At 39.3% G+C, this 22,543-nt stretch overlaps 1 protein-coding gene across 1 annotated transcript; it reads right to left on the reverse strand.

The window, feature by feature from the left end:
* Positions 1-760: 760 nt before the first annotated feature.
* Positions 761-21,617, reverse strand: ptpn9a (protein tyrosine phosphatase non-receptor type 9a). Its single transcript, XM_026310766.1, has 13 exons — positions 21,078-21,617; positions 14,515-14,658; positions 11,314-11,403; positions 9,399-9,523; positions 9,000-9,105; positions 8,130-8,240; positions 7,302-7,618; positions 6,744-6,831; positions 6,388-6,457; positions 4,569-4,647; positions 4,277-4,427; positions 3,514-3,721; positions 761-3,239 (listed from the first exon to the last, which is right to left on the reverse strand). The coding sequence occupies exons 1-13, from the start codon at positions 21,108-21,110 to the stop codon at positions 3,049-3,051; spliced, it is 1,713 nt and encodes a 570-aa protein (XP_026166551.1). The 5' UTR covers positions 21,111-21,617; the 3' UTR covers positions 761-3,048.
* Positions 21,618-22,543: the final 926 nt, after the last annotated feature.

A 22,543-nucleotide genomic window follows, 5' to 3' on the forward strand; every position in this document is an offset into this window, starting at 1 on the left:
CATTAACAGATTATTGACTTTAACCAGCAAAACATCAGAATTGATAGAAAAGTTTCTAGACACACAAAAAATATTAGTCTGTTCTGGTTTGGTCTCCAACTACTAAACAAAATATGCGACTCTTTAGTGGCTACATACTCCACTATGTTCACTGAAGGTCAGTAACTTTGTGTCTGCTGTTTGATACTGGGCAGGTACAGTGGGTTTATTAGATTTGAAAACAGCTTTTAATACAACTGGAAATGAGGCTGAGCAGTAAGAGTAAACCAAAATAGTAAATTTGTGGGTCATAAAACTAAACAACCAGCCAAAAGAAGCTCAAAGGCTTTATGAGAGAATCCCAGAGTTGGGTCATAATCGTCTGTGGGTTCAGCATGCTGTACAAGTGATGCATTTCACATTATAATCATGACCCAATGTTAATATAAAAATACTGATGTTAAAACACTTAAAACCCAGTTCACATATTTTGCGTTTTGCCTATTTGATTATGCTGCAGTGACACTAGACTAAACAAAACTTTGCTTCTTATCTTTTCTTTAGATTATTTGTTCACACCATTTTTATGCCTCGCTGTGAGAAAATTAGTAAACTGACTAGCAGAAATGTTTTAATAAATGTCTGATATATTTGTAGTATTAAAGGTATAATATGACAATCAACATCCTATTGTCTGGAAAATTAGAAACCTCGCACTTCCAGTAAAACAGCATGCTAGTTCTGTTAGATCAGCTTAGGATGCCAAATAACACACAACCTGTACACATTGACATAGCATTTAATACAGTATAGCTTGAGTCAATAGTCATACGAATGGTAAAGTAATAGGTTATAATAGAACAAATATAAAATTAATGTAGATAACTGTAAATTCTAGGTAATTGTATGAAAACAGTTGTTGAATACAATAGAAAAATAAAATAGGGCACATTTTGTGTCCATCATTGAAAAGAAAAATAATTCTAAAATCAGAGTGCATGAGGATGGCAGACTTAAAAAATGTTTCACTACAAGCAAATTCAATATGAATTCTGTAGTAAATAGGATTTTTTTTTTCACCTGGCAACAACATAACATATGACACACAGACACACTCTATTTGTACATGTACTCTATAATAATGGCAAGATACTCGGACCAGATGAAAGCACTGATTACAACCACAGTCTGTAGAACTTAAAGTAACACAATAATAATGAAAATACACTTCAGACCAAGTTTCTGATTATCAAGTGCCCAAGAAGGACTTTATAGGGTGTAGGCACCTAATTTTACATGCTTATTCAGCTTTTCTATCATGTACTTCTGGTTTCCTTGTAAAAAAATGATTTATCCCAATAAAGCTCTATGCAGGTGTTAACAGTAAACCCAAAATGTCACTAAATGTTTCATTTAAACATTACTAAATTTAACAATTACAATCAAGTTATCCCAGCATCACATCAACCTACAGATTTACTATCAGGTTTGTCATCCCATGTTATCACAATGACTAATCTCTGAGCACACTGGGACTAGTTATTTAAAAGTGCTGTAACATGATTTGTGTAAAAAAAAAAAAAAAAAAATTGAACAAAAGCAAAAGTATTGCACTACTCATGAGGTCTTTACTGATGACTTACTCAGATGTATACTTCAGTGTACATCAGTACATCTGAGTGCAACTTCAGTTATGGACTGTTCTGTTATGGACTGTGTGTGTGTGTGTGTGTTTGTGTATGAGGGGCTTAGCAATACAATTCTACAAGCAAAGTGGCACTGCTAGTTAGCAAAGGCAGCCATAGACCCTGGTCATTGTACTGCTATAGTCAGAAAATTTCACTATTTAGGTAAGATGGAAGGCCTGGGTTGACAGTTTCATTTGGTGAAAAACAAAACAAAAAAACAAACTACAAAGGAATTCACATGTACAGTAATTTAATAAGAGACAAAGTGGCCATTTGGGAATTCACAACCTGATCATTCTAAATGTGCTTTACTTTTCCATACTACCTTTCAGTGATATTCACTGAGGCAGAGGAGAATGCATCATGCAACCTCAAAGAAATACATCTCGGCAAAAGACATTTTGACTAAAGTGTGTGACAAATAAGGCAGCTTCACCGTTTTGTGTTTATTAAGACATTCCTGAGGCTACAAAGCCATCTCGTACCATCTGCGAGACACATGCCAAAATAGGTAAAAAAAAAAAACTACCCCATTATTGTTGCAAGACAGTGTAAAATTAAGCTCCCTGTGTGTAATAGAAATTACTTGCTGAAAGGATTATTTCAACTACAGAAGAAAATTGTGTCAGTAATTACATTTTGCCCATTTCTTGAAACCCCAATAAATACACTTTGTAAATTAAAAAAAATATCTAGATTTAGCCACTGTAATTCTCTCATCTCTTTTCAAAATTTGATTTAGTGCTTACTTCATACATCTGATCAAGATATTGACCATGTGTATGAAATAATTGTGCCTGTGGAGAATTTATTTGATTACAAAAACTTGGATTTCCACAGCAATTGTTATGCAAAATAGCTACATTAACTATAGCATGTAAGCACAATGTAATTAAACATTTAATTCATTTTTGTTTGCTTCTGTAGAAATGTCAGTGAAGGATGAGTGGATAATGATTGCGTTTATATTTTGGGGTGAATTATTCCTTTATGGTCCCCAAGTTTTGCCACAAATAACAAAAGGTAATTACTTCACCCAATGTATCTGGTTACACACAAAAAAACTGCAAAACACTGGAGCAGTTTGTTCACACCACCACATATTTTCTGAGATATTCAGCAGAAGAAAAAAAAAAAGTCACATTGTTGGCAGCTGGAATGTTATTACACCAAAACATCATAATGTCAATGCTCAAGTGTTTTACTGTCATCTTGTGTCACTGTCTGTCAATAAAGAATGGCTTAGTTTCAAAAGACAGCTTCTGTGAGGAAGTTAGTTTCCTGTATTCACTAATTGGTCACACAACAGGGCTTGGAGTTAACAGACTGACTGTAGCAATCTCAAGACTCATGGATTGATTTAGGAAGTAAGGGCTGAAGCTCACTGATTGGCTGGGAGCAGGCCCTGCCTCTGGGCATGCTCCAAAATGGCATTGTAGCAGAAGTAGTACTGGTCCGGGGTTTGAATACTGAAGGCTCTCTGTGTTCTCATGCGTCGCACCGTCTGACACACATTTAGTGAGCCTACGTCCTGTAGCTGGGACAGACAGATGTCCAGGGCACAGAAGGTACCTGCCAACAACAGGGCTGGTTAGAGTCGAGAGTTTAAGAAAGGACTGTTGTTAATTAAACATAATCACTATTATTATTAATGTTATGTGTTCAGATTTGGTCTAAAATTTAACTATCTCAACCACTGAGTAAACTGAATAAAATCCCTGGTCCTCAAAGCTCATCATCATTTCATTTAACAGAACGATTATCTACGATTGTGTGAAAGCAAGCTGCTGGTGAAAAACTAATGGTAACATTAAGCTTTTGAACAGATACAATCACAAGATCTCACCTGTTCTTCCAATCCCTGCGCTGCAGTGGACCACCATTGGTGGTCCCAGTGGGTGGCCTGTCCACTGAAGTCCCATGGTCTTCACCATTTTCCTCTGTTGTCGCTTCACAGCTCCCAGGAAGTCAATGAGAGTCACAGCTGATGTGGGAACGCCGTAGTCAGGCCAGCTGAGGTACTGGAAATGACTCACTTGTCTTTGTTCACATGTCTGAATGCATAAAAAAATATTTTGACATACTCTTTTCTCTTGAAAAAGGCAGTGTTCAGATGAAATATGTCTCAAATGCACCAATAAAGAAACTGTTTGACATTATGGGAAATGTGCTTACTTGCTTGATTGATGTTGTTTTTCTGTCTGTATGGTAAATATGAAGCTGGATTGAGAAGGCTATTAGCTTACCAGTCAGTAACCAGTCAGCCTGGCTCTGTGCAAAGCTTAAAAATTCATCTGTCAGCACAAACTGTGGCTTTAATTTCTCAACCAGAGCAGTGTCTACACCTGGCCAAGAAACAGTTACAGCTGAGTTCACGTAGAAGGACATGTGGGACCGCTTACCCTACTTCCAACTAATCCAAACGTAGAAAGGGAAATTTATCTATCTCTAGCAATTTGCTGACCAAAATCCCACTGAAAAATATCTTTGACTCTCTTATTAGCATGTATGTATGCAGTATATTAGCTATTTCCCATTGCTGCTAAATGAGAAGCCTTCCCCAATGTACACTTTGCCTTCTGTGTTCTTAAAGTAGTTCATAGCTATACCTCAGTGTTGTGCAGTTCAAGGGTGGTATGGTTGTAATGGGTGTGGTGGTCCACCCTTTGGTTCACCACCGCCATATGGCTGTAGACCTCCTGCCCTCCTTCATCCAGAGGCCAGTACTGCCCACACTTCCTCCGACTGCCCTCATCAGTCCTGCAGCACAGAGACAGGGCACACATGATGAAATAAATTGAAGTCACGTTTGACAAATGTTAAGGAAAAAATAAACACTTCATAGTTCAAAAAAGTGTTATTTTTGGTGGTTTTCCTTCTTTAAAAATGAACTTAAATTACCTAGTTGTCATTACGATAACAAGCACATTTTGTTCCCAGACCATTCTCCAGAAATCACCGTAAGTCTTTTCCAGTGGTCCTACACAGTACAAGAGCAGATTCAAAGCATATTAAAATTACTTCAGTAAATCCAGCAACCAAAGAGTTACGCAAATACAAAACAATTACATCTTCACCTGGTAGTGAAAATTATCCCTATGCAGCTTGTTGTTTATTGCTAACAGACGCTTTAATTACAAAATTGACCTTTCTAGAGGATGTTTATCTGTGATATGTCTTTAGTATGCACTTCCATTGTGCAGAACACCAGCCTATACTGCCTGCTTAAGACAGTCGTCTTCGATATCTCCAACAAATTAATACTTGTCTAAATTAACATTCAGCCAGTTTTACCCACCAAACTCATTAAAGGCTGTGCTCTGCTCATTATTTCTATACCTGTCTTTTATTTAATTTTCACATCTGATTTAAATGAAGTACTATTTAAAGATCAGCCTAAAATCCGGATGCATGGTGATGCTCTAAGTAAATTTACAAGATAATTTCAACCCATCAGCTTGTAAGTCCTGAATATAACAGTGCTAACTACATGCATAAAGTACTATGTAATGGCATCAGTGGCCTATATGTTTAAACTGTTCACTGTTAGACTGTTTAAATATTCCTCTATCTTAGTGTGGTTATTACAAGAGCACATGGACATTTACAGCCCCACACTCTCATGGGCATGTTCTGTGGAACAAACCACGCCACGTTTCACACATTATCATTGAGCACAATGGTGCAGCACCAGGTTCAGTGCTTGGCCCATTTCTATGCTGTGTTTTGGTTATATCTTGTGCTTCTGTGTTTTGGTGGTTTTTATTGCTACATTCAAATTTGCACCCCCATTTAGTTGAATGTTCAGAAAATATCTGAAGTAGCTAAATCAGTAGGTGTGGAGGGCAAGTGCTCTGTCAGTCAGATGTATATGAGTGCAACTAAATGCCTGAGAGGACAGTGTTTATCAACAGTAATGCACTCAGTAAAAATTCAATCTAATAGCTACACACAGGGCATTGGCATTATTTGTTTATAATTTAGATTAAATATAATTCAGTGTGCAATATTTTCAATAATTTAGTCCACAACAATATTACTAACACATACAGTCCTAAAAGTGAGTGCAAAGATGATATCTATACTAGTCCCAGTCCCAATAAAGACAGGGAGAGGCAGGCCCCAGAAAAGAGGGATTAATTTAATAAATTAGACGTGATTAAGTTTGCATGGTAAGACAAATTTATCAGCCTTGGTATACTTCTGAGGAGGACTGAAGTTGATTATTAATTCTCTTTTCATGTCAAAAATAAGTATTAAAGGTTTATTCTTAACAGCAGGAATAACCCTGGAGCACAACTAACAGTGGCCCACCACGTAACACAGATATCTATACTAGTGAGTGCAAAGATGAATTAACATTGAGATGAAGTCTCAATACGAACTGATAATTCATTGTTCATTAAGACATTTGACTGTGGTGTGTAACCGAGAATACTTTCAAACATTACTGGCAAAATTATTTATCAAATAAATGAAATTTACGCTACTGCTGCCAAAAATTCAAATTTCCTGAGCAAAGACAAATGAACAATCACATCTCTTTAGTGATGACGCCATATACAGCAAACAATTCACGTAAAAACATTCCATCTACATGCACTGTAATTATTTACAACATCAAAAACAAACTCAAAACAGCTGAACTTGATGTCTTCCAGATAGTATAATATGATCACGTTAAATTAACCAAGATTGTGTAAAAGGTGTTATACAGTACCTTGAGTACCAATATAGGCATTCTTCTGCTTGTAGCCGTCCATGAAACTTGCATTGATGTAATCCGATCTCTGTGGAAACAATACAGCTTCTCAAAGATGGAAGGAATTCTTGCAAAATCTGAACTAAAACTTGATAGTTTAAGTAAACACTAAAAGATGAATCTTTCTGAGTAGTACAAACCCTGACTGGGGCTTTTAAAGTATTAAATGATTTAAGAGTAAAGTGAGTAAGAGTGAGTAAGTACACTCTTTCTCACCCCAGTACTTTGCTTTATAAGCTTGTTAGTACTTGTCCAGTGTGGCAGAAAAGTTAGAAGTTTTTTCAGTATAAACGACACCTGAAATATGTATTTACCTCGTTCCTTCTTGGTTTCAAACGGACTCTTGTTTGATCAAGGCACAACACGTCTCCATAGCGATTCCTCTCCTGATTGTACACGGCTCTATAAACAATTAATAAAAAAAAAAAAAAAAAAAAAAAAAAAATCAATAGTTTTACTTTTGACATAACCAGTTTTCAGTTTTCCACAAAGACTATCTGAACATTAGAATTCAGATTTCCCAAGTGCATATGAATTTGAACCAGCATTCAAAATAGGTTACTTTGAAGCCACCAGTGCTGGAATTAATGATCTGAAGTAATACAGTGTGTGATGGAGTTCATTAAAACAAACTGATAATCCTCATTTTGTCTGCATCTGCTGCCCTGAGTAGTCAAGGTTAGGGTCAACAATATTAATTACAATACTTGTTGTACAGTACTTGTTAATCACAGCTGATATCTCTTGATAACTGTGTAAATGACTAATAATTTTATTTCCTGGGCAATTAAGAAAAAACGAATGCTTATTACAAAAAGTAAGAAGTGTGAAGAATGTGTAATTATTCTTTTTTTAATAATGTTAGCTCTCACTGTGCACAGTGGAAGGTTCCAGGTGGAGGTTCTTTGCGGAGCTCCTCATACTCCTGATGGATGCCTGAGCGCTGAAGCCTGCCGAGGTGTACCAGCAGCTCTTGTGGCCGCATAGACTCGGGTCCTGGGACGTGAATGGATGTATCTTCTAAGGGGATGCCCACCAGCTCGTCTACAGGGTCAACTCTGCCATTCTGGCCTGCCAGCAGCTGCTGATTCCAGCTGTATGCATCCAGGGGCAGCAAGCCACCGAGGTGCTGAGGGAGGCAGTCCCTGGGGAGGTGCTGGCGCAGCTCAGCCATTTTTACCATCTGAATCTGGAGTTTTTAAAGACAGGGAGAGGCAGGCCCCAGTAAAGAGGGATTAATTTAATAAATTAGACGTGATTAAGTTTGCATGGTAAGACAAATTTATCAGCCTTGGTATACTTCTGAGGAGGACTGAAGTTGATTATTAATTCTCTTTTCATGTCAAAAATAAGTATTAAAGGTTTATTCTTAACAGCAGGAATAACCCTGGAGCAGAACTAACAGTGGCCCACCACGTAACACAGATATCTATACTAATGAAATTCTGCAGGGATAGTAATGTGATAGGGTGACTGTCTCCAGTGATTCAAACATTAACATCCCAGGAATGTACGAGGCACCATGGCGGATTAGTGGTTACAACAAAAACCCTAATGAAATGATCCAACTTCCAACAATCAATGACACTGAATTGTCTGCTCACAAATTCTTTGCCATTCCAGGGAAATGAAACAGATGTTTTCTTAATAATGATGTGAGAACGATCAGTGAAAAATGAGCAAAGAGTTCCTTTATTTACCCTCTCCCGAAGTTTCTCCTTGAGAAGCAGGCTGAGCAGATTGTAGGGTACCCGAAACCAAACTGGGGCCCCGACAATCAACACCTTCTTCAGCCTGGCAGGGAACGCCCCCTGGTGGACACAGCACATCTTATGTCAAACTACAAGTTACTTCATAGATTAAATGGGATTTATTTGGTTCCTGTAAAAGTTATAAATTAGACTTTGAAGAACTATTCTTTACGTTCAACCTCAAAACAATATATGGACAGTGTACTCACAGAAGTTCACCCTCTTTAATTATTTCTTAAGGACAACTATGTCTTGGAGACAGTTCAAACGTACATAATTATACTTTCTCTACTTTATATTGTGAACCTCTGTTTCTGTATATTAAATAAAATGTATTAAGGACAATTTAACTACTACACCAGTCAGTTTTTAGATCAGCGTGCGCAAAATACATGCGGCCAGACTTCACATTACTAGATCCCTAAATCTCAGATCACTTAGCTGACAGGCAATATCCAAAAAAACGCACCACTCTGAGTATGATACCGCCATGGAATAAATACTGCTGATGTTTGTCAGCCAATTCAGTGAGCCATTCATTTCACGGTGCCCTTTGGACAGGCACTAAATTCCTTGAAGACACCAGTCTAGTTTTAATCAATCTGCTTGTTCACAGGTAAAAGATATAACTCAACAGTTATGCATTAACAGTGTCTTGGAAAGGAGTGAATCATTTTCAGTAATGACAGAAATAACTGTTTACAATATAGTACATAAGTTTATATTGAGTCCTGTGAAAGTTACATTGTGTATTTCTTGGCATTATGCATTTTAGTTTAGAGTTTATTGCACATAATAAGCATTTACTGCAATTCCAACCTTGAGCAAATTGAGAATCTTTTTGCTCAGGTCCAGCTCAAAGTTTGTATAGTTGGAACCTGCCATGTCGTAAATGAACACCAGGCCATTCCTCTGGGTCTCAAAGCTGTGGAAAAAACAGAAACTTGTGTTTATGCTGATGATATATGTTATATAGATCAGGTAACTATTACTGTTTAACACAGTGGATAAACAACATTTAAAAATACAAATACAATATATGCAAATGTCCTTTTGTTGTTGGTGTTACATTTACAGGATTCTCTCAAGGAAAACTAACATACTTGAAAATCCACTGGATGATGTGTGGGTGATAATGTTTCTAATTTTCACTAACAATGCTATTTGACTGCAGCTTCTTTTATATTCATTCCATCAGCCTAAAAACACAGTCCTCACCTTTCCACAGCCCGATCCAGGAGGTAGAAAAGGGCCTGAAGCACCACGTGGTTGCCTGTCTTGTTGGGGTGATGAAGTTTGGCCGTGTATAAGGCGATGGAGGCCCCTGAAGGGTCCCGTGCACTCTGAAAATACACAATACTTAAAGGTTACATTAGTTTCAACTTCGTGTGACAGGTTAATCACCATATCACTACTAACTCTCGCTGCCTGTACTGAACTGAAATGTATATTAGTCGTGGGTTAATTTTAATCCATTATCCAACCTGAGCTATATATTACACACAATAAAACATGAAACAGCGTTTTGTCCTTTTATTCTAAAAATGTTTTGTTTCGTTCACATTTTTTAAATATATGCACTTGGAAAAATGATCATGTCTTTTTCATAGAAATGGAGGAGGAGATTTGTTGGGGTGGATTATAGGTGTGACAACAGAGCAGCCAAATGGAAGCTATGCAGAAATGAAGAATGAGCAGTGACCACAGGGGGGCACTTCAGTTCATATGCTGCTTACTGGCATGCTGCCAAAAGGGGCTGTCAAGGTTTTAGCAGCAGGAACAATTCTTGTCTATAATGATGCAGCAAGTCTTCCAGCTCTTGCTGTCTTCCTGAGAGGGACATGGAGCATATCTTTCATGTCAAAGCTGAACAGTATGAACACTGCTGTTCTCATACGAACTAGAGGTTCTTACTAGAATAAAGCCGCTGACCAATGACACTAGAACTGTCCTTTGTAAGTAAATAAGGCTGTGTTCTCGGGTAGGGAGGCTAAAAATACCTCAGACAGGATATGAAGCCCACTGCTGAGGCTGGAGACCTCAGACGTCACACAAGAGGATGTGCAACATCAGTGCCACTGTGGCACGTCAATGAGGAAGGAAGAGTGGGAATGTGTGTGCATGTGTGTGCGCTGGAAGGCGGGCACTCTTTTATTGTTGTGATTTGGCTGACAAAAGGCTAAATTTATATGGCACAGGAACATCGCCTGGCATGATGATCATTCAGTCCATAACCCCCCCCCCCCACCACCACCAACAAATTTCCTTATTCCTTACTGGCAGAGCTTCCCTTTCTAAATAAAAAGTGAGTAACGTCTAGATTATTGACTGATGATCCTCAAGCCAAGATACATTCAGAATGGTCTGAAAGAACCTAGATTTCTGAAGGGAAACTCCTGGGAGAAAAGAAAAACATCCAGAGCAAGACAATGGAAGCTTTTTTCCCCCCAAGTAACAAGGAACATTTCTGTTGGCTTTGTCACAGCCTGGGTAATTTTATTTAGTACAAAACTAATGCATGTCCAGCTGTATCTAAATACAGCTGTAATAAAACCAAAAGCATGCTAACAATATCATCATCAACAATTACACAAAACATGATAAGTGGCAGCTGAATACAGGTTTGTGAGCTGAATTCCCAGATAAGGGAGGTTTTAGTTTATACTTCTCTTGTCAACAAAACCATGACAAGATCAAAGAAAACAGCCTGAACTCTGTTAGACTTTTTCAGGCCGTCTGTGAATCCAAGCACATACTGGTTCTTCCTGAAGATATTAGAAGAAAGGCCAAATCAAGTCGCCAAGCACTGTAGTTTTTACCAACTAGAAGTAAATCCTGTATTTCTGTGGACTCTGTTCAGCGGTGAATAAAGACATATGTAAATGTGTAGTGCACCGATGTGTTTCACTGACACTGGACAACACTGGAGCTCTATGGGGCAGGAGAAATAAGACAATACATGGCAGTGAAATAACTTCAGAGTTTTTGCTTTTTTCCCCATTTCATTTATCTTAAATAAGAACATTACACAATGTCACATTATCTTACGCCTTTATTGTTCTGTGCAATGACAACAGCCTGGTCTTTTCTATTTGGGATCACAAAATGTAGAAGACGTAAAAGGAACTCTTACCAACACAGTAAACTTTCCACTGAGCAGCTCTGAGCGCAGAGGTTCCTCCTGAGGCTGAAGTCTGACGATTCCTTCTTTAAGACGCGTTTCCTGAAGAAAACACATCACAGCAGGTGAACTCAGACTGGAGTTACTATAACAGGCTCATTTTGAGGTGAATTCCTCCCTGTGAACAATAGAGAATTACGCGCCTGGCCTTGCAGAGAACCTCTCTCCTTTCCTTTTATGAAATGTAGAGAAGAAAAGATTCCTGAACTAACTGGGGCCAATTTTTGAAGTTGTATTTACTGATTTAAATAATATGGAACCATTTGGATGTAAGTGCCCACTGAAGTAGTTGGGATCTGTCTCACCTACCTGGAAGAGTCTTTTTCTACTTTTTACGTTAGACCTTGTTGCTGGCACTACACACCAATTCAACTTCATAAGAAACAGGTTTTTGGCCTACAGCCAATTCTGTTCAGTTCTTATAAGTGTGCTGAAGTAGGAAGAACTGAATATTGACTGAAAGTACTGACGTGGCAGTTACAGTGGATGATATAAAATAAAGTTTTTATGTCAAGTCTTGTACCAAGCAGCTCAGCTTAAATGCCTGCTCTGCCCGTTTGTAGACTGTTGCTCCCCCCAACCGAACAAGCATTGGAAACTTTCCCCCCTCGGTTTGCTCTGACAAATTACTTGTCCCGTCTCTGTCCTGGTGCTGACGCAGCGTTAAACGGAGTTAAATGAACTGTGGCATGGCAGGGGAGGCTGATCCTTCTCAAAGTCACATTCAAGGCTTTTGTAAATGAGTTGCGTCTATGCAGACCAACTACTCACTCATGAAATAAAATCCACCTTGGTGATTGAAGTGACTTAACTAAAAGGTAGGTGGTAAAATCCTGCCACGACTTCAGACTATTCAGGTCATTAAAGTCTGTGTGAGACGCCTGGGAACTTTCCGTTTGCTGCAGTGAATAAACTGGAGGAGATCTGAGCAGATAAAATCCCATTTTGCATGTTCAGAATTAGCCAAAATGAAATTTACAACATGATAGACCATTTAGGGACAAAAATGAAACATTATCCTGAACTTGCCAGTACTTATTACGTGGCTCGGAAGAGAATGTCCTCATTATGTTATTATGTAGATGTTATTTTCAGATCATAAAGTAAATGAGACCTGCAATCTGATCCACTGGTGCTGTCCTGACGGTTTCATCTTCATAATCACTTTCCAGTTTTATGGCACTAATGTCACAAAAGTCACCAACTGATATTTCAATGTTATTTGGCGAACACACATCTTTGTCCGTGACATTTGATTACGTTCTGTCCTCAGTGAGTCTGGACACTCCAGTCATCTTGTTCTCGGCTGCGGCACGTACTCACATGGCCTCTTAGCTCCTCTATAGCACATACAGCTAGCTACACTGCAGTGCATGTTTAAACTTGGGCCTGTTTCACTTCATGGTTCTTCCCAGGGGAGGTGTTTAAAACCAAGCAAATAAACAGGAAACAAAAAAGAAGAAGGAGATCAACAGCGTTCACTGGGGATACAGTACACAGCTGTTATGTTTCTCACATTGAAAAGATCCCATTAAATAAATAAACTCATGTACACAGAAACCACACTTAATCTCTTTTATCTGACTTATCTCAAATACACTAAAAACATCCCATTGCTTTTATCGCTTTTACATACAGGCCTGACATGCCCTTCCCTGTGAAACTATATGTTCCTTACTTAACCTCGTAACTTTAGCCAAAATAACTTTTCTGATGACAACACTATGCTTATTCATGATAAGCTTCAAGTTCTCTGGAAAGCTGAATAAGCCTGTATGCTACTTCTTGAAATATCCTCACAGTGTTCAATTGTGTGTGTGTGTGTGTGTGTGTGTGTGTGTGTGTGTGTGTGTGTGCGTGTGTGTGTGTTTGGCCTCGGGTTTTTGATGCATTTGTTAGGGCAATCTCTTGCTTGGCTTCGGAAGAAATTAGTTCAATGAGAGGGGCCTTGTGGAACTGCTGTGGGTGTGGTTAATGCAGTCCACATTAGTTTCACCTCAGGATCAGCCTGCAGCTCTGTGTTGCTTGATTGCTATGCTTTGTTTTCAAAATGCATTTCAATGCTTGTACATCATATAGATCTCAAATGCAGGAAACCATACAAAAAAAAAAGTGTAACATGCCATCCTGATTTTATTCTTTGGCCTCTGTAATGTGTCTTCAGTTATTTTTGTCTGGCTGAAAGTAGTGGAAAGGTAAGAAACTGCAGTTATGTGTCAGAACCAACTCGTTACAAACTACACAAATGTGTCATAATAGTCCAAACAACCGACTAAAACATTGTCATGGGTTCTGTGGAAATAATATTTGATAGTTTAATAAGCAATAAAAGGTTATGAACACATGAACGATTGTTCCAGTGTGGGTGTGGAATATTTTGCTGATGTTGATAAAGAAATTGATGTGATGAGGTTGTTACGTTTCTAAATTTACATTACTGAAAACTGGAACTGAAACAGTCTTGAGATGAGTCAGCCAATCTGAATCAATTAAATCAAGGAGCTTTGGGTATTGGTCACTGGTGTGTCAAAGGTTCCTTTTCAACTACTCAGGACCCTGTGGTGAGAAAAGAGGATACAAGTCTTTCAGAAAAACACTTGTGTGCACAGTGAAGGGTGACGAGACAAGGTAATGTCTTTCTGCTTGTGTAACATTTTTAAGTTTAATTTGACAGTATCAAACCTGCATATTTATAGAGAACAGACACAGAGTCAGCAGTTGGCACAGAATGCTTAAAGCTTGTTTACTTAATATTTGATCAAATATCTCCTTATCTTAATGAACAAACACTTCTAATTTTAGAATGAACTTCTTTTAGGCAAAACAAACAAAGAGGCATTAAAAAATATGGTGAAATACATTTATATTCCCAAAATTAGGCAAAAAAAATTAGTAAAACTCAACCAACATTGTAAATTTTTTGTCACCTCATTTGTTGGTATGTATTTCAGTAGTAAAATCTAAAGCAGCGACCAGTCTCCCTTTATCTACTGATAATGTCTGTGTTTGGGCAAGTTGCTAAGCTGTTCACAGCGAGCCGTGTTTTCTAAGTCTGTGTTGCTTTGTTATTTGTGTTCTCTAGTGTTCTGCATACCGTACATAAACAGCTGCAAATTAGACTTGATCTGAATGACTTTGTCTTTCTCTCCTTACCCTGTAACTGTGGAACAGCTCAATGGCTCGGAGGACATCAAACTTGCGAGCCATGAGAAACTTGACGGCCAGATCCTTGGACAGTGGCGACACTCCATGCTGACTGGTCCACTTGTTGATTTCCTCCAGAAATTGCCTGGTGGCCTGAGATGGACACAGATATAATCACACCTCCAGTAATGAAGGAGTCAAACAAGAAAGAAATGAACCTGGACTTTCAACTTCATACACCTTCAGTGAAAGTGCCATCTAAGGCCTGGCAGCAAATTTGGTACAATTCCCTGGCCATCAGTGTTATTCATGTAGTGAATATTGTGCAGTGTGGAGAAAGATGCTAACCATGCTCACTGGGAGTGTGTGTGCAGATAGAAAAGCATGAACATACATAAACAGGGAGGTACAAAATAAAACGTGTGAACTGAAATTTGTGCAGCCGACTGCACAGATTTCCTCAGTTTTGCTGCTTCATCTCATGTGTTAACCACAGATATCCTGGGGAAAGACTTGACACTGTGGACGTCTCAAAGGGACAAAAAAAACAAAAAACAAAAAAAACAAACAAGTGTTTATGGCTCAGCTAAAAAAAAAAGAAAAAAGAAAAATAAGAAAAACTGAGGACTGGTTCAAGTAAACATCATTTCAGCATGTAAAGAGTCTTGTTAAGGAAAAGCAAACTATGTTCACAGAGCTTTTATAAACTGTGGCCAAGAGCATCAGAGGGGAGAAAGATGGAATCCTGTTGAACTGGTGTTTATGACTTGAAACTGCAATAATGACAGAGCAACACTCTCAGACTTTTAATAGCACTTGGCACTAAATGCTTTTATACACAGAGTTGTCGAGTGCTGAGATATCGGCCGATACAGGGTTTCTTCATTGGTAGCAAGATAGAGTTTGGTGAAAGGATGTCACTGAGGGCAATTAAATTAAAAAGCATTTTGAATTTGATTTAGAACCTGAACTCAGTTCTAGTTTTTGTTCCTTTTCAGAAGGAAAAGAACGATGTGAACTGTGATAGAAAACCTTACATGTGTGCATCTGACATATTTCAGGTCGCTAATTAGTTTCTTGTGAAATCTGGCTGCAACCACAGGAGAGAACCCCAGGAGAGCGAAGCAGAGTGGAAAAGAGTTAAAACCGGGACTGATGTGATGAATTACTGCTGATAACAGGGCATTAATTATTTAAAATTCAAAATGGACTTCTAAAGCAAAGCAAAAAGCAGCAATGCAAGTGTTTCTTCTTTAGTATTCAGGTTCATATTGAGTTTTTTAAATTTGCATCAGGTATTCATAAAATCCCACTATCATTTATTTAGTGTTTGTCTCTGACCAACTGAGGAAAGTAAGTTTAATATTTATTCTCTTTTAGCTTCATTACTGGTCTCCTTCATGCTTCAGGGAAATTCCTGGCCTTTAAAGTAGCTAAATGCCTCACTATGTCCACCAGCTAGTTGCTAACTCTGTCTGCTGTTTGGTGCTGGACAGTTGCATCCAGTCTGTTTTTAGAGCTTTTTTGCTGCTATGGCAGAAAAAGGTGCTATTAGAGTGGAGCCTAGACCAGAACAGTAATGCTGGGGGCCCAAAAACCACAACAATGAACCAAAAGATACCACAAACATCTGTAGAGTACAGGGGAACTGCTGAGTCGGGTGATAATTCTCTGTGGTTGCATCACTACGGCATTTCATGTAAATACAGGCTAGTAGTAAGGAAATCCATTGTTAGTTTAAAAATAGTTAATCTAACCACTTTAAAGCAATACAACTTCAGCACAGAGATGTTGGGCTGCTTTTAAAATCTGTTTTTTTTTAAATTTTCTAAATCAAACACAAACGTAAACTGAACTGAAACAAGTAATAACATTCAAATATTAAACTGCTTTTGGAATTTGGAAAATGAGTTTACTATAAAAGCCTTCAGGTCATCTTGCACATAACTTATTCATTCAGTCAGCAGGCTTTCAGGAGCTTCCTGTCCTCCCCTCTGCTCTTATTATACTCGCCCTCAGCCCCCACCTCCACTGCCCCGAGCACCCACAGAGTTAACAAGTCAGCACCCAGTGAATCGTCAAAAGGCAACAGTGGAGGCACTGAAAGCTCATAGTTAAAACACAGGGTTCCGCTTCTCTGGTCAGGCACAGCAGCGGTGGGGCATGCATGGGAGACAGGAAGTCAGGTTCTGGGAGTCCGCTGCTCTACAGGAATACAAAACGATCACTGACGAGGACTGAGCCCAAAGACAGGACGCCACTGTCTCTCCTCAGGAAAGCCAGTGCTTTCACAGGCAGGAGGGCCTGCAGCTTCTGCTCTGTTCAGATGCCTTAACATGCAAGGGATGAGGGATGATTGCACCTGACAGGGCTGAGGTTGGTTCATGTCCGATTCTCATGGATAAAGATTTTGGATGCTGGAGTAAAACAGTGATTAACCATGAACTCACAGGTGAACTATGAACAACAAATCACGTACAATGAAACTATTTTACTGTTAAAAATGGCTGCAATATTAAGACAGTAATTCAATTGTTCAGTAGTATGGGTAAAAATATATATAATATGAATTCAAAAGGCTCACTTGGTAGCTTTTCACTTAGCAAATTGAGCTGTTTTGCATTTTAAACATGTTTTGTGGGATTTCTTTCCATTTCAATAAATTTTCATGGAGTCACTATTTTGCAAATCGTCTGGGTCCTTTATGTCTAGGAAATCACATTGAATATGATGAGCCAGTCATTCAGACGTTTGTTGACACTGGCAGGTGAAGTTAGATTTTCTGCAAATTCAACTTATGGTAAAACTAATATAATAAACAGGATTTATACAATGTGAACGCAATTTAGAACGTATTTGATGATTTTTTCCCCCTGGGGAGTACAGATATTTTTAAGCACTGTAAAACTTTACCCCAACAATTTAGAAAGTATGTATCATATTCATCGTCTCTGTAAGTATTTCTAGGGTGTTTATGGTTATTAAAAAAAGTATTAGATTACACTTTCTACAAGAAAACAATTCTGATTTCAAGTATGTGGCACTATCTTTTAACAGAAAGTCCACATGTTCCCACTAATGTGAGCCATCTGCTCTTTGTTGTTCAACTGTGAAGCGTTAATCCTTCAGTGTTGGCCAAAGACAACTTCCTGTCAGATTGCTGTCAGGTACACTCGGGTTTCCAAGATTTCGATGGTCTGACAGCTGCTCTTTCTCTCTTAGCCTTTTAAGGAGAGCCTGCCAACTCTGGGCAGTGACCCTCTGTTCCTGGAGAAGCGAGTTGTGTTTGGTTTTTCTGGACTAGGGGCCATATCCGTCAGAGTGGAATTTGAGGATGAACCAGTTTGCTTTCATGATAGCACACCGGACTGCAGTGGAAGACTCACTGTGGAGGAGTGACTTATTCAATTCCTGAAGGATGCATAAATATTTGCTTGACTTGCTCCAGTTCTGATACGGCAGAAGAGCTTTTTCCTCCAGGTTCTTGATTATTCATTATACAGCACTTGATTCTTGCTTATGCTACCTGACATGAATCTAAATTGACTGAGAGGTCTGTGAAAGTACAGAATTAGTCTGCATCTGATACACAAACCCTTATTACATCCATCCTCACTGATTCTCTGTCTTCACTTTGTTGTTGTGTAATGCTGAATGAGTCATTTTAAGTGATTTCTGGGCCTCTGATATCTGTACAGTAGGCCTTATGTACTCCAGACTGTTGTCAAGACTGTTAATTGTTAGAGTTGATAAAAACTAATTGATTAGGTTTTACTGTGGAAGGAAGATGCTGTACTGGGAGTTGGTGAATGAAGCTGTGGTTGGTTATTGGCCATATGCCCCTAAGACCAAGTCCACAGGATAAAAAAAACTCCCTGATAGAATACAAAAAAATATCTGTCTGCCACAGAGAGACGAGGACTGTATCCAAAAGCCTCCTGCGTTCACTCATTTATACTACTCTATTCGAAATAACACACTTTACTCTGCAGTGAGCAGTTCAATGAGAATGGAGACACAAATGAATCCCAGAATGCAATAAAGCCTCACATTTGAGAAGTTGGAAGCCAAACTGTTTGGCAGATTGTCACTTTCACAAGGAAAAATTCAGGTTTAAGTTTTGAGACAATGTGTACATGCACTAAAAAGCAGGGTGTTACTGTTGCCCTGATTAATATATGGGTCATCTGAATGTCTAATACTCTCCAGTCCTATATCCCATGCTCTACAGTAGTTATTCATTACACTTCTATCCTCTAACTCGCCTCCTACAGTCGCTGTTCTCTGCTGCTTCCCACCGTGTTCGATTTGGCTTTTCCTGCCACAACGGCCCACAGTGTTGGTACATTGGCTCCTTGCAACAGACCATATTTCTTTATTTATATTTGTACTATATTGCACATTATGTTATGTGGCACACTGCAAAAAACATTTTCCATTTCTAATATATTGATAATTGTCCTAGTTTCCCATTTATAGAAAAACATTAACTTGTCAAGTGCTAGAAGTTTTGTTATACTGATTTTCTTGAGACAGCAAACACTTCTCAAGTTGTTAAACCATAGTGGGAAATGTTGCAATAAGCAGAACTGGAATTACAAATTGCACAAAAAAAAAAAAACACTTTGATAATTTTCTCATTTGAAACTTTGTTGACAAACTAAGTGATAATCAAACTGAAAATAAACTACGACAGAGGTTTTTATAAATATTGCCCACCACTGCCACGATTCTTCAGGCCGTCCTCATGGTATACAGTTTCACTTGTCCAACATATCATATTTATTAATTAATATGCCAGTAAAACAGTGATGGTACTGTACATGCTGCCTTACTGGCATATCCGAGTTGGATTTTTCATTGTTTTATTTACTTCCATCATGGTCCACTGTTTATTGTATCAGTATAGAAACGCTGTGTATTGTATTGACATTCCAGCCAGAAGGAGTCATACTGGGGACAGAGACCATTATTATTAATGTGTCAGCTGAAAGAAATTCTATTGAAGTGTGTGGAAAAGAGCGGAGGGCGACAGCAGCATCGTGATAACACCTCGGTCCTATACACAGAGGTTTACTTTATTATGTTTTATGAGGATCCACGGCTGCCCCTGACATCAGCTTCCCTAAATCTATTTGAATATAGTTGTCATGCTAATCTCATTACAAACACAGGACTGGTGCTGCCAAGTGGCTTCAGTTCACCTTACTGAGTTCCATTTAGCAGGAGTCAGTATAGGAAGTCAATATCATCACTAACATCTCTCTATTCACACTTTCTTTCACTCGTAGGAATAGCCTTACCACACACATACATGCACACACACAGGCACATGATAGACAGACACACACACACTCTCTCTGCAACTCATAAATTCCCCCTTCCTGCAAGTCTAGTGGAAATGCTTTTAACAGCTGCCTTTAGAATAAAGTTCCACTACACCAGTGTACACTCCCGAGAGAGCCACCTACCGCGCGCACACACACACACACACACACACACACACACACACACACACACACACACACACACACACACAGTGGATGTAATGAGGGCGTCCGGTACCCTAGTGGGGGCCCTGGCTCACGCAGGAAATGGAGTAGGCAGATAAGGCTTTCTGCTGGTCAGATGATGAGAAATCAACAGGAAGAGATGGCACGAGGAAAATCAGCACCAAAGAAGAAGACAACTGATCATACATGGATTCAGAACGTAGCTAGTACAAACTCATTATTATTCCTCAACACAGCTGTTTTCTGTTTTCGAGTGAACACTATAGAAGTGTGTATCTTCTCTGCTCGTGTTGGATATCTTATTTTGGTACATTTATGCAACTATAAGTTTGACTGGTTATATTTAAACTACAATATCAAGATAAATATAGTCAGTTTACACCCAGTTCAGTTTCAGTGTATATTTTTATTATGTTTATATGTGTATGTAGGAACACATACAACACGTACACACAACGTTTAAAGAAAGTTTACAGCTTCTAACGCTTACAGAAAAGCTATTGGGGTCAAACTCACTTCAGTCTTTGAAAAGACACGAGGGTAAATGTAATGTATTCCTTAACCTTTATATTAGTTTAAGCTTGTGGATGTGGCTGCACTGTAACGTTCACCCTGTATTTCATTCCCACATTAGACTATCAGCATGCCTCTGATCCAGGGTCCTACTGTACACTGCATCAGCCAAGCGTACCCCGGTGCAATATCACGGTCTGTGTCCACGAAAGAACAACTCAGTGACACGAAATGAATGATTTTCCATCTGTGCAGGCTGGTAGAGGCGAGCTCGGCCTGTTTCGCAACAGTTCAGCTCAGCCGCTGGAGAGGAACTGACAGCGACGCAACGAGACCAATAATGCGCCAGAAATCGATACAATATTTCCGCTCTGCATTCAGGACCATTTCGCAACATATCCAACATTGCGCACTGCCATGGCCAGTTGCTGCGGTGCGCACATGCAATGCGCAGGGCCAAAATACATCCAGGTAGGGCCGAGTCCGGAGCATTTGGGCGATTCTACACAGAAAGGGATAAGAGTAAACATAACTCTTAAGGCCTACCTGTTCTTCCTCCGCCGACAGTGTAGCTGCCATGGTCTTCGTCAGTTCTCCGATCACCTTTTACCGAGACGCGTCCTTTTCATAAAGTGGAAGATGACGGAGATGTCCGTGTCTGTCCCTCGTGTAGAAAACGGGGTTTAGGGGTCGTCCCTCTCGCTCAAAGTTAAAGGCATTTGAGAAGCTGCAGCATGAGCTGAATGTTGCTTGGCTCTCTATACTGTTTGGCTGCAGAACACACAGGCCAGTTAGCCTGAAGCTGCCATCCAAACTACAGTAAACCGCTGATGTTGTGTCAGATTTCACCGAGAAGGAAGGAAAAAAAAAAGAGAACAACACTCGAGCAGCAAGACGAGGCTTTGCTTCGGCTAAATGATAACAGGATTCAACAGGACCATGATCTGCTGCTCATCCACCCAACCTTACACAGATCAGAGGGCTGCAGCTGCCCGCTGACTGCTCCATGCCATGAATGTGCCAGTTTTTAGCTCCGAACGTCGCCTTTATGTTGCGTGTGTGTGTTTGTGTGTGTCTGCGTGTGTGTGTGTGTGAGAGAGAGAGAGACTGGAGCCTATTCTCTCTTCACGTTGCTCTACCCCCTGGTGGCAAAGATCAGAACATGACAAAAGCTCAGTGACATCCGCCTTCATTCATAAAAATAGGAAACCAAACAGGAAAATCATGTAGAAAAAAGAACCAAGCCTCTCCTGTGGTCCAAAGTGAAAAAAGCCATTATTCAAATCAATATGTCTTTTTGGGAAATGGGGATTTTGAGTGTCACTTGGCATCTGAAGGAATGAGGACTGAAACACAGACTGAAACACAGGCGGCTCTATTTAAAGCTTCCTTCCACTGCTCAGTCTTAGTAGCTTAAATATGAAGCAGCCGCAGGTTACATTGTACTCTAAATTAGAGATATACAGGTTTGTACCAGCTTTGTATTAGCTATACTGTACAACAGTACTCTCCAAACTACCACTGCACATCATTAATGCATGAAATAGAGTGGGAGGAAATAACTAATAATAGGAGAAGGCCCTTCCGTAATAGTTGCTTGCAAGAAAAGCAATTTAATTAGTGAAACTCTCAACTTGTGCATCCCCCAGGCTACATTAAAATCCAGTTCACTTTACAGGAATTGCATGACATCATAGGAAACAGAAAATACCCATCAGTACGATAAAGTCACTGTAATATGACCCACAGACACACTGCAGGTCTCCCTACCAACATTACAGGCTGCAGATATATTTCAGCAGGGTTAGTTCAAGTGCAGTCAGGTGATTGCATTTCCTGCAAGATTATTGATGTGTTACCTTGATGTGTTTTTAATGAGGCTGTAAAAGTAATGTGACGCAAAATAGGGCAAGAGTGTGTGAGAGGATGGAGCAGTTTCTCCATGCTGCGTTAACCTTCTCATCTTAGATATATTGGAGGTAAGAAGCTAAAGCCTTCTGAGACAGGTAAGC

This window comes from Mastacembelus armatus, chromosome 6 (genome assembly GCF_900324485.2).
Source record: "Mastacembelus armatus chromosome 6, fMasArm1.2, whole genome shotgun sequence".
NCBI lineage: Eukaryota > Metazoa > Chordata > Actinopteri > Synbranchiformes > Mastacembelidae > Mastacembelus > Mastacembelus armatus.

Bases quoted from the DNA above. Each gene is read 5' to 3' on its own strand.
- ptpn9a (XM_026310766.1), bottom strand. From the start codon at position 21,110: ATGGCAGCTACACTGTCGGCGGAGGAAGAACAG. The intron at 9,524-11,313 runs GTAAGAGTTCCT...GTGTATTTTCAG, and splicing joins GTGGAAAGTTTACTGTGTTG to AGTGCACGGGACCCTTCAGG. The intron at 6,458-6,743 runs GTAAATACATAT...TTGTTTCCACAG, and splicing joins TGAAACCAAGAAGGAACGAG to AGATCGGATTACATCAATGC.